Source organism: Mustela lutreola, chromosome 12, assembly GCF_030435805.1.
Source record: "Mustela lutreola isolate mMusLut2 chromosome 12, mMusLut2.pri, whole genome shotgun sequence".
In the NCBI taxonomy this organism is placed as follows: Eukaryota; Metazoa; Chordata; class Mammalia; order Carnivora; family Mustelidae; genus Mustela; species Mustela lutreola.
Window position 1 is genome coordinate 8,326,387 of NC_081301.1, and position 17,326 is coordinate 8,343,712.

The 17,326-nt window shown below is 41.8% G+C and overlaps 1 protein-coding gene across 6 annotated transcripts in view; it reads right to left on the reverse strand.

Annotated features, from left to right (window-relative positions):
• Positions 1-1,532: 1,532 nt before the first annotated feature.
• The window catches only part of ZBTB43 (zinc finger and BTB domain containing 43), a 35,665-nt gene continuing 19,871 nt past the window's right edge, over positions 1,533-17,326 (reverse strand). For all 6 annotated transcript variants that reach the window (XM_059142244.1, XM_059142245.1, XM_059142241.1 and 3 more), the window contains one exon: positions 1,533-6,938. In XM_059142244.1, the coding sequence (XP_058998227.1) occupies positions 5,512-6,915 (1,404 nt within the window). In that variant the 5' untranslated portion in view covers positions 6,916-6,938 and the 3' untranslated portion in view covers positions 1,533-5,511. The remainder of the gene's footprint in view (positions 6,939-17,326) is intronic.

Consider the following 17,326-nt stretch of genomic DNA (forward strand, 5'->3'; position numbering starts at 1 on the left):
CTCCTGTGGCTGACCTGCTAGCGGGTCCATTGACTGTGGGCAAGTTCTAGAGCTGTGCACCCTCCAAGATGCCCAGGCATGGAGACTGTCTCAGGGAACACTCCGGTGGTTTGGTGGGAAGCGGTCCCTGAATTGACTCTGAGGAAAGCTAAATAAACTGCACAGGTGTTACATGCTCCATCTGGGTTATACCCCTCACATCCCACCCCCCTTCTGTTCCCAAATACAAACGAGCCACTTCCATCTTTTGCTTTCTCCTGATAAGGAACACAGTGCTTCTCATCTTCACACCCCAGAGGTCTCCGCCCCTGCGGGAGCCGTGAGGAAGCCTGCTCCCCAGGTGGGCTGGGGCTGCCGGTAAAGGGGGCGCCCCAGCGGGGGTCAGGGGGGTCACCATGCCGCAGGGCCTGAGCTGTCTGCCCTTGGTCAGCCCCGACAGGCCCCACCGCAGAAAGGGCTAGAAATGGTTCTTCTGGACTTCTTCCCACACAGAGAATGGCTGAGCTAGCTGAGGCAATCTGCAGTTGGCTTTAAAATCAGCAATGGGGAGGGGAAAAGAAACCTCACAACAAACAGTGGTAACAGAAGGTTTGTGTGGGAAGACGGTTAAGTTTGGTCTAAAACAAGCAGTGTCTCTGGTAATGAGCTGTTGTTAGGAAATACGTGGGCCCCCTCAGTGCCTGCAGCACTTTTAAAGAGCACGGTTGCTGTTTCTTTAGGGTTTTTTCGGCGGGGGGGACGAGTGCGGGAAGGCACAGTGAGGTGAGGGAGAGACCCCACCAGAGCATGGGGCATTACAGAGCAGTGAAAAGCAGCATCTCCAAGGGTCACAGCCGTGAACCCAGCTCCGCTGTGCAGCCATGTTCCGCCGTAACAGGTGCACCTCCTCTCGGGCACAACAGGCTCCTGCGCGGAGTGAGGGCACCTACAGAGTCGGCAGGGGTCCTGGTGTGAAACAGAGCACACTCCGCTGCGGTGCCCGTTTCACACACGCGCTGCTTATAAAGGGCGTGGGCAGGGTTAGGGAACGTCTGTGAGGACAGTGCAGCTCTCGAGGGCTGGCCAAGGAGAGGGTGTGGTCACCCAACTGTCCAGCGGTCTGACAGGAGCTGTGGCCTCAGGCAGAGCCTGACCACCTGTCAACCCCCACCTGGCAGGAAGGAGCCAGGGGAGGGAATTCGACAACCTCTCCTCTAATCCACCAGGTTCCTTCCAGATGATCTCTGGGGTACCCTGACCAGAAGGCAGGGCAGGTCTGCCAATGCCAGCATCCAGAGCGAAGCACAGCGTGAGGGGATCTGAGGAGCCAACAGAATACCTAGCACGCCTAGACCCTGGATGGAGCTGGCGGGGGGTGAAAATGGGATAATCATCATAAATTCCTGACAGGCAAATGCTCACTCACTACTCACTTGGTCAGACTATTCATCTGGCATTTACTTAACAAAAGGCTACAACCTTCATTTTCAGGGGGCAAAAGCCAGGATGAGAACAAAGACATGCGGTCATATAACCAGAGTGAAAAACAAAACTTTTTACAAAGTTGACGGATAACATTTATTAAAACATGTCATACAAAAGGGCATGGTCTCTTCTATAAGAAGAAAATATTAAACAGTAACATTCAATTAAGTAAAACCATGCTGTACACTGAAGACAGCAATATATAAAGACAAAACTATTCAACTTTTGCAACACAGGCATAACATTTCACAAAATATCAATAAGATATGCACCTAATGATAATCTGTTTATCATCAAATGGTTTTGTGGCCTAAGAGTCACCTGACTTGCATAAATAAAGTAATATTCTGGAAGAAACATTGGGAACCTCATAAAAGGAAAGAAGGCAGCAGCAACTGACATTATGACACAGGCTTCAAGCAACACTTAAAAAAAAAAAAAAAAAAAAAAAAGGTCACATTTGCAAAATGTGTTCCAGCATCTTCCCATTGGGCACTATCAGTAGAGATCAGAAATAAGAAACATGTACCTTTAAATATATAAGTAGCAAAGGAAAAACCCAAACAAACAGACCCTGGTTTTACTCAACAAAGTTAGTGACCCATGAAAGCAATTAAATCACAACATTAGTGTGGCAGACGGGGGTTGGGGAAGGGGGCAAATACGCTGCATGGTTTCCAGCGTCCCTAAATGAGACCTTCACAGAGACAAACACCTGTGGAGCTCCCCCATCCTCACCCAGCAGGCTGTGGCAAATTCCCCTCCCCAGGACAAACCGGGCCACTTCTGCTCTGCCCGTGTCACTTCGGCAGCAGTATGGGGATGCGTCTGCCTCGTGCCTCCACAGGAAGAGGTCACTGAGACCAAGCAGCTCTCCCAAACAGCCAGAAGCCAGCGCCGGGTCAGTTTAGCTCAGCAAATGGCCACTAGAATGGAGGGGACCCTTTCGGGCAGACTCTTTGAGAGTTGTGGCCTGCAGAAGGGATTAGAGGAAGGGGAGATCTAGAAATCAGAATCAACAGGCTGGGGCCCAGGAGAGCCTGAGGGTAACCCTCAACACACGCGAGGAAAGGCTACACCAGTCCTTCCTTAGACAGTGATCCCTACGTGACCAAGTGGATTGCTGTAATGTGTAGATCTAAAATTAAAGGCATGGTATAAATACTCATATTAAATACCACTGGTGGTGCCTTGAAGCCCTTTCCCACTGGGATTGGAGAAGAACCACAGTTAAGACCCAAAGTTGGGGACAAATACTTGGTTGTAGGCCATTAACACGATCCCTGAAAGACTGTTTGGAAAATGTTACCCACAACTATCCAAACTCATTTGGAAGGATAAAGATTTTCTAAAGCTGTACTGAGGCTATGGAGAGAGACTATCCAACCCAGAGTGGGTAGGAGAAAAAAGGTAGTAATCCAGTACGATCTCCTAATCCTATAAAGTAAAGTTTATAAAAATTCACTTTCACTATCCAAACTAAGGCAATCTCTTTCCCCCACCTCTCTGAACATGGCCAGCACTTCAGATGCCAACCACTTTGCAGGGTCTGGCTGACCCAACTAGCAACCCGAATTTTAAAGGAAACCCCAACTACCATAAACAACTTAAAACAGCAGATGTGAGGAACTTACACTTTTAAATTCTATACTTAGCTGATGTACATCTAAGGATTTCAATAAAAGACACCTTTCTTCACAACACATGAGATAAGTCCCAGCACAAGTGACAACTTCCCAAATTGTCACCCAAGGGCTGCCCACCACTCCTGGCTGAAGGAGCTTTCTTTAACATTACTCGTAACAAAGGTGCTGTGCTAATTTCAGCATAACTGAAGAACCATGATTTTTCTGGAATATTTTTATTTTACCTCTCAGACTCTTCTCCCAAAATGTCCCAATGCTCATTTGAATACAATCTTTAATGGGAAACAGCACACCAAACCTTCCAAATTATTAGAAAATTATTTGCTAACACCACGGGAGAGGGTGATCAGCTTTTGGCAGAACAAAATGGCTTCACTGCCTTGGTACTAAAATCAGTAGGAATAAAAAACCAATTTCTTCTCACACATAATGGCTAGGATCATCCCTAAAACCTACTGGCTTCTAACATGAAAAAAAAAAAAAAAGAGAAGGAGCAATTGAACTCTGCTTGCACAGTCACCTCTAGACACATCTGTCAGGTGTGCAGAGAAAGGACTGTAACCGTGAAGTTTTGACACAAAGAGAATATTAATGTGGCAAACAACCAAGAGGTAATATCTAGTTTCTACGTTAAAAAAATCAATATATATATATTTATAATAAAGTTTTAAATACAAAGTGCTTTTTATATATCGAGAATGATACAGTGTTAATGAACAGATCCCTGTTTTGTAATGTTGATTACAAGAGTTAACGGGTAAATAAGTACTTTCTTTCCCCTTTCCAGACAACGTTCAACAAGCCAATGCCTTTGTGGTTGGAGCTTGAGGATGGGAGGCCATTGCCAGCAATGTGTATCACATTAGAGCAAAGTCAAACTTTTAAAACAAAATTTTACCTCAAATCCAGGAAAAGTTATTTTTATTTTATGGAAAGAAGTTTCCACTTAGAAGTAAAAGACCAGTAATTTGTGGAAAAGCTGACATAATAGTAGCACCCTGTCCTACCCTGGTGAGGCCTTCAGGTATCTGACACAGCCTGAAAGCATTCTGAATGGAGGCTTCCTTTTTAACCTAAAACATCTGACCGAGCTGCAGAAAAGGTCCAAGAACAGCAGCTTTTCTTGCTGGCTTCTGGTGCGTACAGCTACGTGGACTTGTAAATTTATGCAGCTTTACCTAGAATTTGGGAACATGAATCTGGAGGCTACCTTCTAAAATTAGGATTCCTTCTTTCCCCCTTTGAAAACCCCTTCCAGCACTCCTAAGAACGGCAGCATTAGCTCGGTGTGCCCCTCTAAGACTCCCTCTCCCACCAGTGTATTTTCAAGACTCCGCTTGCTTGGTCTTCACTCCTGCTCAAAAGTCTGCTCTTCCGAGACTCTGGCTGGTCGCTGGGAGTGTCCTGCAGCCTCCATAATCTTCCACACACAGGGAACTCTCAGCCATGACTTCTGGCTCATTCCCACTAACTGTGGTCACTAACTGACCTCCTCAGGAAGCATCATAATCTGAGAGAGAAATGGCTCAGAGCCAGCCAATGGTACCACGGTCAGAGTCAAAGCAGGCTAGACGCCTACTAGCCGCAGAGCAGATCCCACTGTGTGGATGCTATAATTATACAGGATTTGGGACAGCAAACCAATTAGAAATACCTATCTCTGGCACCCTAGAGAATTGCAATTAGATACAATTGTCCAAACTAAATGTTAGTACTAAAATACAAAACTTTGCCTTATCAAGAGTCTGAAACACATTGTGAGAGTGGCATCTTAACAGAAATTGAAGCTTGTACCGTACGTTGTTTCATACTTAGAACGTCACCCTCTTAGCATCTCCATAGTTAAAATACCCTTTTAGAGAGAATAAAACCAGAGAAGAGGGCTCTGTTAATCACTTTTGCATCCTAGGAATCACATTATCTGTAGCCTTTACATTAAGTAGCATTTCATTCAGTGAGGCAGCTACCAAAACAAATCCACGTTACCTAAGTTATCTATGGTGAGAGCTAAATAAAATTCCAACATGACCTTGTAATAAGTGATCAAAATCGGCTGCCCCCTGAAACAGAACTGGTAGGCTGGGGTCCAGTTCCAAGCGCAGGTGTCTCTATCACCAAGTCCACCTGCCTCGATCACAACAACGGGCCTGAAGTTTTACCTCGCCAGCTGGGAGGTGGGTTAACTTCTCCCCGTTACCCACTCCAGGCCTGGACAGGAACATACAAATTTGAGGAATTAGATTTTTAAATTGGCCTACTTAGAGCTGGTCTTTCAGAAATATCTTCCATTTTTTTTTAAGCTTCTCTCATAATAGCAAGTAGCACGCATCATCTGTGCCCAGATTTGCATAATTACCATAGTTTATTTTTGTGCCTGCCACTCAAGGGCCAGATCCTATTTTTAGTTAGCCTCAGTCGTATTCTGCTCAGCCTTTGCAGCTTCGTAGGACTTGGTACAAGAAGTCACATGCCTGTGGAAACTGTCCCTCCACATAAATCTCTTTGCACAGATATTACACTCATACGGCTTGATGCCTGTATGAATTTTCATGTGGCCCACGAGATGATGCTTCATTTTGAATTTCTTACCACAGACACCACAGCCATAAGGCCGAAGACCGAGGTGCATGCTCATGTGTCGATCTCTCTGACTCTTGTGAGTGAAACTTTTCCCACACTGACAAGGATACAGCTTGTCGGTGGCTGAGAATCCTAAATGGGAAGCTTCTTCTTTAATCCCTGTTACCATTTCGATATTCTCACTGTAGCCTGACGCTAGGGCAGCCTCCTGTCTGTGCCCAATGAGATTCCCATCTGACCTCTCTCCGGAAAACTCTTCCATGGAGGAGCCATAGAAATCCACCTGCTCGTCATAATTGCTTTCATCAGCCTGTTCGTCAAACTCCGCTTCCACTTTTTTCTCCCCGATGTGAAAGTCCTCCTCTACTCCCGAAGGCTGGACGGAGTGCTCCGTCTGCATGGTATTGATGGACTCGGTGACCTGGTGCTCGTCGTAGGTTGCATGCACATCCATGCCCTCGCATGCCTGTTCAAAGCGCTCGGGCTTCACGTGGATCCAGCGTTTGTGAGCCATTATGCTGGGCTTGCTGTACATGGGCCGGGTGTAGTGGAACTCAGCACTGTCGCTGGCCCCCTCCTCCCCATCCTGGCTCGCCATTTCCGTGCTCAGCCGGTCATGCTCTGTGGACGAGTTGCTGGGAAGGTATTCCTGCTCGGTGAGCTGAGATGACAGCTCGTCTTTGGTGCTCTCTTCTTCATTCTCTGCATCCCTCAGTTCCTGGGCTTTGGGGAAATCAGCATGGCCCCCAGAGCCCAGCTCAAAGCTCTCTACCAGGCCATTATAACTACTACTACTTGGAGACTGGTGGTCACTGCCATGATTCAGCTTCTGACAGAGGACTGTAGGGTTTCCCTCTAAAACCTCAGTGCATTTGTCTACCACATGCCACATCTGGAGGAAGCTTGCTGCTGTTAAGTAACTAACAATTTCTGGAGCAGGCATGACTAGACGTCCCGTATAACTAGATAAGAGAATGTTCTCGAATACTCTTGGGTTCATCACATCAGGTAAAACAATTCTCCTGCTGTTTTTCAGGAGTACCTGGTCACAAAAGTAGGGTGAACTGGCAGCAAGAACAGCTTTGTGTGCCCGGAAAATGTGGCCTTGGACAACAATGGAAACATCACATAATTGTCCTTGCTGGCGCTGCTGGTTCAGTTTCTGCAGAATTGTGCTGGAAAAATCAGGAAATTCTACTCGAAAAGAGTTTGTTCCAGGCTCCATTTCATCACAAATCTTGTTCAGTGCTACAAGAGAAAGAAAAATTAGTACTAATTCTAGCCCAAAGAGGAACTTACTGATCACTAAGAAAACTAAGACAAGTTCCATAGTTCCATCCAGTCCCCTTGCCAGTGGGCGCCAGTGGGAGGAGCATTCATCCCCCAGAGCAAGGCTTGCAGGTGTGAGTATGCTGAAAACAGGAACCACCCACCATCGACATGGTAATAACTCTCAATTTTGCCTATGTCTGTGAATGAGAGAAGAGAATCCACAGAGATGTGATCTGTAAGCTATACAAATCTCCTAAATAAAACAGAGTAAATACTTCTACTCCAAACGAACATGGCACCTATCCAAAGGACAGAGTTTTTAAGAGACCTCAGATTCTATCCACATTTGCCAAGTTGGGGTAAGGAAGTAAGGATGGAATTGTGAGAAGGAAGAGCTATGTAACTTCTGAGACAAGAATGAACTCAGCAACTGTAAGGAACAGCAAGACCGTTAGGCTATACGCGAGCATGGGAGTGAGGGGAAAAGGGGGTCAAGTGGCCAGAAGAATCTTGCCTTTGGTCCTTCAGCACCACAGGGGCAAACTCACCAAAGCCCCAAACAGTGTTTCTCTGGTGGCCCTCAGAATTTGAGCCCTTTAGGAGCTTCTGATGTGAAGCAGAATGAATTGGGAAGGCAAGGTATTCCTTCTGTCTGGTGGTCTCCAAGTTGTTTATAGACCAAAGAGCATAGCAAATATTGTCCCTGTTACTGAATGAACTCAATCCGAAGATAAAACTAAAACAAAGAATAAAGGATCGCCTGTGCTGTTACTGTAAATATATTTTGTGGGGTAGTCATGCATTAGAGAAAATTTCAAATAGCAACAATCAATAAGATAAACTTCGTTTGAGATCCTGTTCACACACCATAATTCCATAGTAAATTAAAATAAACCAGTAAACCCGAGAGATTTATTGGCGCTGTCACCTGGTTCCAATACTATATCCAAACACTGTTAAATGCCAGATTTTCTAAGTATGAGATTAAAAACAAAGCAAACAAACAAAAAACCCCCCAAAGATTCAAAGTCATCTTCGAGAGATAGGGAGAAAGACCAAGAAAAGAAACCAATGTTTCTTGAGTAATTACTATATAGCAGGGGCTATACACCTTTTTTTCCCACTTAATCTTTATGACTCTGCAAATGTGGAGACTGATATTCTCAAGTTCAGCTATTTCAGGTAACTTTCCCAAGGTTAAAATAAGAGCTAGTTTTTATGAAATTGGAATTTGATTGACTGTGGGTCTCTATGACTTCAAAGCCTATGCTATTTTCCCTATAACATCATTCTGCCTCTTCTAGGAAGATGCCAAAATACCATGTTACTCATTATTAATTTTTAGAGGTAACATAGTATTTTTAGAAAGAAATATTAATTTATGGCTACATCTCTTAAAACATTTCATGATAATTTAAAGCAAAAATAGACCAGGAAATAAACTATCCAGGTATCTGTAATTTCAAAAGGAGAAGTTAATAGTATGTAAACATAAGACTTAGAAAGTATGGAAATTCTGAGAACCATATCTGGGTATACAGATTCTCTGCTAGATCACATCACTGTAGAATTTGGATTTTAGCTATTTAAAAAAAGGGGGGGATAATATACACATGTAAAGGCATTTACAGAAACTTGTTTAAAAAACAAAAAACAAAAACCAAAATTCTTCACCAATTGTTCCTATTCCTCCTCCCAAAGAAAATCACCATTAATAAATTCATATATTTCTAGAAATTTTTATATGCATTTATCAGAATAGACCATATATATCCTTTAAAAATTCTTACCCAAATGGGTTCATTACCTACATTTTATTCTGCATTTAGCTTTTGTCACTTAATAGATTTTGGGAGAACTTCTGACATGGTATAGACTGTGTCTCCCCAAATTCATGTTGACACCTATTCCCTCAATGCGATTACATTTGGAGGAGGGTTTTTAGGTGGTGATGAGGTCACCAGGGCAGAGTCCTCATGAATGGAATTACTGCTCTTATAACAGAGACACAGGGGCACCTGTCTGGCTCATTTGGTAGGAGCATGTGACTCAATCTCAGGGTAGAATTGAGTTTAAGCCCCACACTGACTGCAGAGTTTAATAAAAACGTTAAAAAATTACAGGAGACACGGAGACTATTCAGCCCTTTTGCCCATGTGAAGACAGATGGAAAAGACGAGTTAACTATGAACCAGGAAGTGGGTCCTCTCAACACACAGAATCTGCAAGCGCTTTGACCCTGGACTTCTTAGCCTCCAGAATTATGAGAAATAAATTTGTTGTTTATAAGCCAACCAGTCTATGGTATTTTGTTACAGTAGCTCAAATGAACTAATGTACTATATTAGCACAGAAAGAACTCATTCAGTTCTGTTTAATGACGATATAGCTCCTGCTATATGGACATATCCTAATTTAAGCAGCTCTCTTCTTATAGAATTTCAATTGTCTGGGCTTTTGAAATTAAGAGCAATGCTATTATAATATATACAATATAATTATACATCTGTGCATAACTATCTTAGCATATCCTTGGAAACATCTATAAGGTAATCTCTACCAATGGAATTGTTGGGTCAAAGGGCTGCGGATTTGACATTCTGATATATATTACGAAGCCACTTTTCGGAAAGGTTGTACCAAGACACACTCCTACCAACAAGGAACAATAAGGTCTACTCCTCCACACTCTTAACAACACTAGATATTATCAAACCAGGGGGAAAAACGTTTCCAAATCTCCTAAGTGAATAACCCATAATTCATTGTTGTTTTGATCAACATTTCTTTAATTATGAATGAGAATGATATTCTTGGTTCATGTTTACTGGTCATTTGTTTTTCCTATAAATTATCAGTCATATTGTTTGCTCAAATAAATTGGTCAATTAATCTTACTGATTTGTAGTTTTTTGTAAATTAAATTTATAACTTTGAAATGTATACAGATTACCCAATCTTTGCTTTTATGGCTCCAGGGTTTTGTATTAGACACAGAAAGGCATTCCCAACTCCAAGATTATTTTTAAAAAGTTAAAAGCATTTGTTTTTTCCCCCTGGTGCCATTTTTTAAAAAAGCACTTAAATGTTTAATACACGAAGAGTTTGTTTTGGCATAAGGAGTAAGGTTAGGATTCCAGCGCCTTTCCCTCAAAATGTCTAGCCTATTTTCCCAACACTACTACTGAACACTAATCTTTTCCTCAAGATTTCAAGTATCTTTTGTGGAATCTTAAGTGACTGAGAACAAGACTTTTAAAAATAATTCTACAAAAATAAAGGTCATAAGTGATATTAAAGGAAGTGGTGAAAAAGGGAGCTCTAGGGATCAGTCCCTCCATCAAAACAACCAGTAAGCTACTATTTCAGAACTCTGGAATCTGATCAGACGCTTGTAGCAACCAAGACAATGCTGGCTGAAGGGAGAGGCGTTGAACTTCACCCAGAGAGCTGTATGCACAAACCAACTATAAACCCCATTCCTCACCCCTGTGCCAGTCTGTGGGACAGTGGCCCACATTCCTGAAGTGGCTGGCTCATACCAGGGAGGACGAGGATTACATCTTTCAAAAGCTGAGGGTTTGCATTCTGGCCAGTATGGTGGATCCACATAGCTTTGTGTTGGCCCGCTCAAGCAGCAATGTCTTCCTCAGCAGCATCGATCATAAACTTTTTTCCGACCGTAAGATTTTTTTTCAAAAAAAGATATTTATTTATTTATTTGACAGACAGAGATAACAAATAGGCAGAGAGGCAGACAGAGAGAGAGGAAGGGAAGCAGGCTCCCCGCTGAGCAGAGGGTCCAATGCAGGGCTCAATCCCAGGACCCTGGGATCATGACTTGAGCCAAAGGCAGAGGCTTTAACGCAATGAGCCACCCAGGTGCCGCCTGACCGTAAGATTTTTGAAAAGACAAACACACTCCCCTGCCATCCACCCCCAGGGCCTGAGTCCAAGTATTTACGGAAGTCTGTCAGGTCACAGGCTGACCATGTAATAAAGCAACAGAAACTTCAGTGACTACATGCAATAAGGGATGTAGACTTTGCAAAATCATTTGGAAAAACTGTCATGCAAACAAATTACTTCAGCCCTCAAAAAGTAACAAAAGAAATCCCATAGGATAGGAAGAATCTGATTTCAAGAGTTAACCATATTAGAATACATAAAACGTTCCAGCTCTCAACCAAAAACTACAAAGTAAAAGGAAAACAGGTGCATTCACAAGAAAAAGAATAGTAGAAACTATCCCTGAGGAATTTCAGACATTGGAATTACTAGCTTAAGTTGTTAAATCGTCTCCCTTGTATGTGCTCAAATTGCTTTAAAAAAAAAAAAAAAAAAAAAAAGACAACCCCCGCCCCCCCAACCCCACTATGGACAAAAAACCTAAAGGAAATCAGGAGAAAAATGTCAGTAAGGAGACAAAAATGATAAAAACGAACCAAACAACTTCTGGAGCCAAGAATAATAGCTGTGTTGTGGGCTGCATTATATCCCTTCAAAATTCATGTTGAAGCCCTGACTCCTCAAGCACCCTAGAACGTGATTGCTATGAGATGTTGAGTTGTTGTTAGGGTGGACCCTAATCCACTCTGACTAGTATTATTTTAAGGAATGAAATTTGGACACACAGAGAAACATGTGAGGCGCGCACAATGTGAAGATACAGTGAAAAGATGGCCATCTGCAAGCCGAGAATAAAGGCCTCAGGAGAAACCAAATCTACCAACACCATGATCTTGGTCTTTTAGCCTCTGGAATTGTGAAATAACAAATTCCCGTTATTTAAGCCATCTAGTTTGTGATGTTTTTGAAAGACATAGGAAACAAATACAGGTTGAAATTAAAAATTTACAAGAGGAGTTCGATGGCAAATTTAAATAGGCAAAAGGAAAAAAAAATCAGCAAACTCAAGGACAAAGCAATTCCAACTATCCAGCCAGAGGGATAGGAAGAAATGAGCACAATCTGAGGTACCTGTGGGACACCATTAAATGTACCAACATGCACACCATGGGGGTCTCCAATAAAAGAAAAGACAGAAACAGTATTAAAAGAAATATTGGTAGAAAACTTCCCCTTATAAAAGACAAACCCATACATCCAAAAAGCTCAAAAAACTCCCAAGTAGAGTAAAATTAAAGAGATCCACATTAAACACACTAGAAGTTAAATAGCAGGAAGTCAAAGACAAGGGACTTGAGAACAGCAAGAAAGAAGTGCCTGATCACATAAAAAAGGATCTTTAGTTAGATTTATAGCTAATTTTTCATCAAAGACCATCAGGGCCAGAAGGCAGTGGTATGACATTAAAAGTGGTAAAAGAAAAAACTGTCAACTTGTAATTTTCTATCTGGCAAAACTATCCTTTCTTGAATAAAGGAGAAATTAAGACAGTCCCAGATAAACAAAAGCTAAGGACATTCATTACCAGTAGACCTCCTCTACCAGAAATGATAAAAAGAGATCCATCAGGCCACTATAAAAGAATACTAGGCAGTAATTCCAAGTCACATGAAGGAATAAAGACCACTGATAAAGATTAGCAACGTAAACATAAAAGCTGTTATTATTCTTTTGACTTATCACTCCTTTTTTTCCTGTATGCTTTAAAAGATAAATGCATAAAATAGTTATAAATCTATGTTGATAGATAACATATGAAAATGTAATCCATGACAATAACAGAAAGGGGAGGGATAGATATCTAAGTAACAGAGTGTGTACTACTGAAACTAAGTTTGGGGGTGCCTGGATGGCTCAGTTGGTTAAGCATCCAACTTGATTTCGGCTCAGGTCATGATCTTAGGGTGCCGGGCGTGCTTAAGATTCTCTCTCCCCAGGGCGCCTGGGTGGCTCAGTGGGTTAAGCCGCTGCCTTCGGCTCAGGTCATGATCTCAGGGTCTTGGGATCGAGTCCCGCATCGGGCTCTCTGCTCAGCAGGGAGCCTGCTTCCTTCTCTCTCTCTCTCTCTGCCTGCCTCTCCGTCTACTTGTGATTTCTGTCAAATAAATAAATATAATCTTAAAAAAAAAAAAAAAAAAAGATTCTCTCTCCCCCTCTCCACATCTTCCCATCCCCGCAACTCAAGTGGACTTGTGTGCTCTCTCTTAAAAAAAAAAAAAGAAAAAAAAAAGTAAAAGGAACTAAGATTGAATTAGTCAAACTAAGTTGCTGCTAAGTTTAAGAGGTTAACTGTAAACCTCAATGTAATTACTAAGACTATACATGGAAAGGAAAGAAAAGAATCAAAATGGCATACCAAAGGAGAGTAAATGTTTTTATTTTATTTTTTAACACACACACACACACACACACACACATTTAAGATTTACTAGACAGAGAAAGTCATAGTGAGGGAGGGAACACAAGCAGGGGGAGTTGGAGAGGGAGAAGCAGGCTTCCCACGGTGCAGGGAGCCCGATGTGGGGCTTGCTGAGCCAAAGGGAGATGCTTAATGACTGAGCCACCCAGGCGCCCCTTAACGGTTTTTAAAAGGTAGTAAGGGAGGAATTGTGGAACAAAAAACATACAAGATATATAGAAAACAGCTAAACGGTAGAAGTAAATCCTTCCTTATCAGTATTTAAATGTAAATGGATTACACTCCCCCATTAAAAGTTGGAGACGGGCAGAATGGATTAAAAAACATGACTTATTTATATCTTATCTATAAGAGACATGTAAAATGAGAGAAAAGATATTCCATGCAAAGAGTAACCAAAAGAGTTGGAGCGACTATATTATTATCAGACAAAATAGAATTTAAGTCAAAAAGGTTACAAGAACAAAGGACATTATATACGGATAAAAGGTTCAATCTATCAAGATGATATAACAACCATAAACATATATGTACCCAACAAGAGAAACATATATGGGACAAAATATATGAAGCAAAAAATGGACAAAACTGAATAGAGAAACAGACCAATCTACAACAACAGGTGGTGACTCCAACTTCTTTCAGTAATAGAAAAAACCAGATTTAGGATCTAAAAGGAAATAGAGGACTTAACATTATTACAAATCAATGACACCTAAAAGAATACAGAATATAATAAGTAATAAAGCTCTGATACATGCTACAATATAAACATGGAAAACATGCCAAATCATGCTAAACATTAACTTAAAGAAGCTAGACACAAAAGGACACAATTGTGTAATTCCGCTTATGAGAAATATCTAGAATGGGCAGATTCAGAGACAAAAAAGTAGATTAGAGGTTATTATTGGCTCAGGGGAATTAGAAATGGGAGTTATTACCCTGGGATCACAACCTGAGCCAAAGGCAGAGGCTTTAACTCACTGAGCCACCCAGGCGCCCCCGATATATGTATTTTTTAACCACACATTAAAAAAACCCCAAAACTTGGGAAGAAAAAAAAAATCACATAACTTTAGTTGAAAAACTAAACATAGTTGAAACTATGTTCAACTATGTTCAACTAACATAGTTGAAAAACTATGTCAAGGTGGTAATGGTCCTTAAAATTTAAAAGTATCTGACTTTTGGGGTGCCTGGCTGGCTCAGCTGGTGGAGCATGTGAATGTGACTCTTGATCTTGGAGTTGTGAGTTCGAGCCTCATGCTGGGCGTAGAGGTTAAAAATAAAATACTTTAGAAAAATATAAATAAAATATAAGCATCTGACCTCTACCCCTTAACTTTGGGTGAGTGTGGTATTTCTACATGTTCCCTGATCTTACTAACCTGCAAAGCCTGAACTTCTCCTTTGGGTTTTCCTGCTATATAAGCCTATTTATAAGCTCACAAGCAGCTGTTACCTATATTAATAGTATGGCTGTTGTTTCAATTAAAAAAAAAAAAAAACTTTGACAGAAGTAATTAACTCACAATAAACACTTAAATAAGTACACCACCATGAACTACCATATGCAAAATACTGTGGAAGAATTTCTAGAATGATCAAGGAATCTCACTGTACAGAGTTTATAATCTGGTAGGGGAGATTAAGAAAAATGCATACAACTGTGTTATTCAAGGAAAAGCCTGATAAAAGCACCACAAGAGAATTATAAACTCAAGAGAAATTCAGAGGAGGGGACCCGGTATACCCTACAGTCATATGTCCTTTCACAATAAATTTCAGTATCACAGAGTAAGATGGAAGACTTGAAAGCAATATATAATTCTTCCCATCTACCATATCCTAACCAAAATAATCTAGGAAAAATGAAAAAATTGGCCTTAGTCCTGGAAACTAGCGACCAGAGTTATCTGGTTAAACTTTAATTAAGGACAGAGTTGAGATGGGGCCAGACTGAAAAGACGCATTACTCCTGCAACTCCACCTACTACGTCAGACAATCCTGGTATAGTAGCAGCAATGAAGAACGCTAATGCCTGTTCATTCGAAGGTCCATCCAGGGCTAAAACTGCAGAGCCGACTATGCGACAGGTCCTGCTGATTAGCAACATTTGTAGCTGACTATATTGGAATACCGAAGGTTGCACAGTGCCTCAGTAGAAATTTTTTAAAAAACTTGACATGAGAGGGTGGGGCTCAGGAGTAGCCCCAGGAAGGAGGTAGAGACATTTATCGGCTGGGCCAAGACACGTTGAGTGTCTTGTCTTCAGCTTGGGTTGTGATCTTGGGGTCCTGGGATCCAGCCCCGTGTCTGGCTCTTGGCTCGGTGAGGAGGTCTGCTTCTCCTCCTCACTTCTTCTCTGTGCGTGTGCTCTTTCAAACAAATAAAATCTTAAACAATTTCCCTAACACAGAATAAAGTGCACAGAGCTCAAGCTCTCCTAAGAGTACCTAAGACCTAGCCTCTGGCCCAGCCATTCAAGTTAACCCCTGGTGTCAGGATGATTCAGCCTGTCTTCCAACTAAAGAGCTAAGAGATGATTCTAACAGCATTGGTGTATATGGTAAAACAAACAAATAAACAAACAAAACAAAAACAACCCACCCACAAAGGTGGAAATTTTTCAGACCCAAGCAGAATGTTTCCCATTAAAGAATTAAAAACCTGACTGGTCAGGATGCCTGGGTGGCTCAGTGGGTTAAGCCTCTGCCTTCAGCTCAGGTCATGATCTCAGGGTCCTGGGATCCAGGCCAGCATCAGGCTCCCTGCTTGGCAGGGAGCCTGCTTCCCTCTCTCTCTCTGCCTGCCTCTTTGCCTACTTGTGATCTCTCTCTGTCAAATAAATAAATAAAATATTTTTAAAAAACCCAACCAACCAAACAAAAAAAATACCTGATTCGTTTCATTCTGTAAGTACATGAGGTCTGTAAATACATTCTACAATAACAAAAAAGAAAACAGTAATGAGTTAACAAAGAGCACAGTTTTGTTGCTGTTTTTTAAAGCAAGCTCTGTTTTTTAAAGCAAACCCAATGTGGGCTTGAATTTAAGACTCCAAGATCAAGAGTCACTAGCCATACTGACTGACCCAGACAGGCACCCCTAAAGAGCACAGCTTAGGCAGCATTTTTATTTTTATTCATTTAGTTTTTATTTTTAGTAGGCTCCATGCCCAGTGCGGAACCCAATGTGGAGCCTGAATTTACAACCCTGAGATCAAGACCTGAGCTGAGACCAAGAATCAGACGCTTAACCAACTGAGCCACTGAGGTGCCCCTCTAGATAGCATTTTAATTCTTATTTTTTAAAAATATTTTATTTATTTATTTGACATATAAAGAGCAAGAGAGCACATGGGTGTGCATGCACACACACGCGCAGGGGGATAGGCAGAGGGAGAATCAGACTTCCTGCTGATCCTGGAATCATGACCTGAGTGGAAGGCAGACACTTAACCGACTGAACCACCCAGACGCCCTTAGACAGCATTTTCAAAATGATGACTCCAGGGGCGCCTAGGTGGCTCGGTGGGTTAAAGCCTCTGCCTTCTGCTCAGGTCATGATCCCAGAGTCCTGGGATCGAACCCCACATCAGGCTCTCTGCTTGGTGGGAAGCCTGCTTCCCCCCAACCCCTGCCTACCCCTCTGCCTACTTGTGATCTCTGTCTGTGAAATAAATAAATAAAATCTTAAAAAAAAAAAAAAAGTTTCCACAAACTTATGAAGACATGGTATATATGAAAAAAAAAAAAAAGGGCTGATGACTTGAAGATGCAGAGAAACTAGTAACAGAGCAGAAATGTAAACAGCCGATTAGGTGCAGAACCACAACAACAGAAAATGGAATCAGTGATGTGGAAGGCACCCTAGGGGAACTTTTACCAGAATGCAGGAGGAGAATAAAATTATGAAAACAGCAAGAAAGAAGAGAATACAACAGGAGAAAAGGAATAGAGATCCAATGTATGGCTAGTTAGTGTCCTTCAGACAAAGAATTGAATAGAGTAGAAGGAGCAATCAAATAAA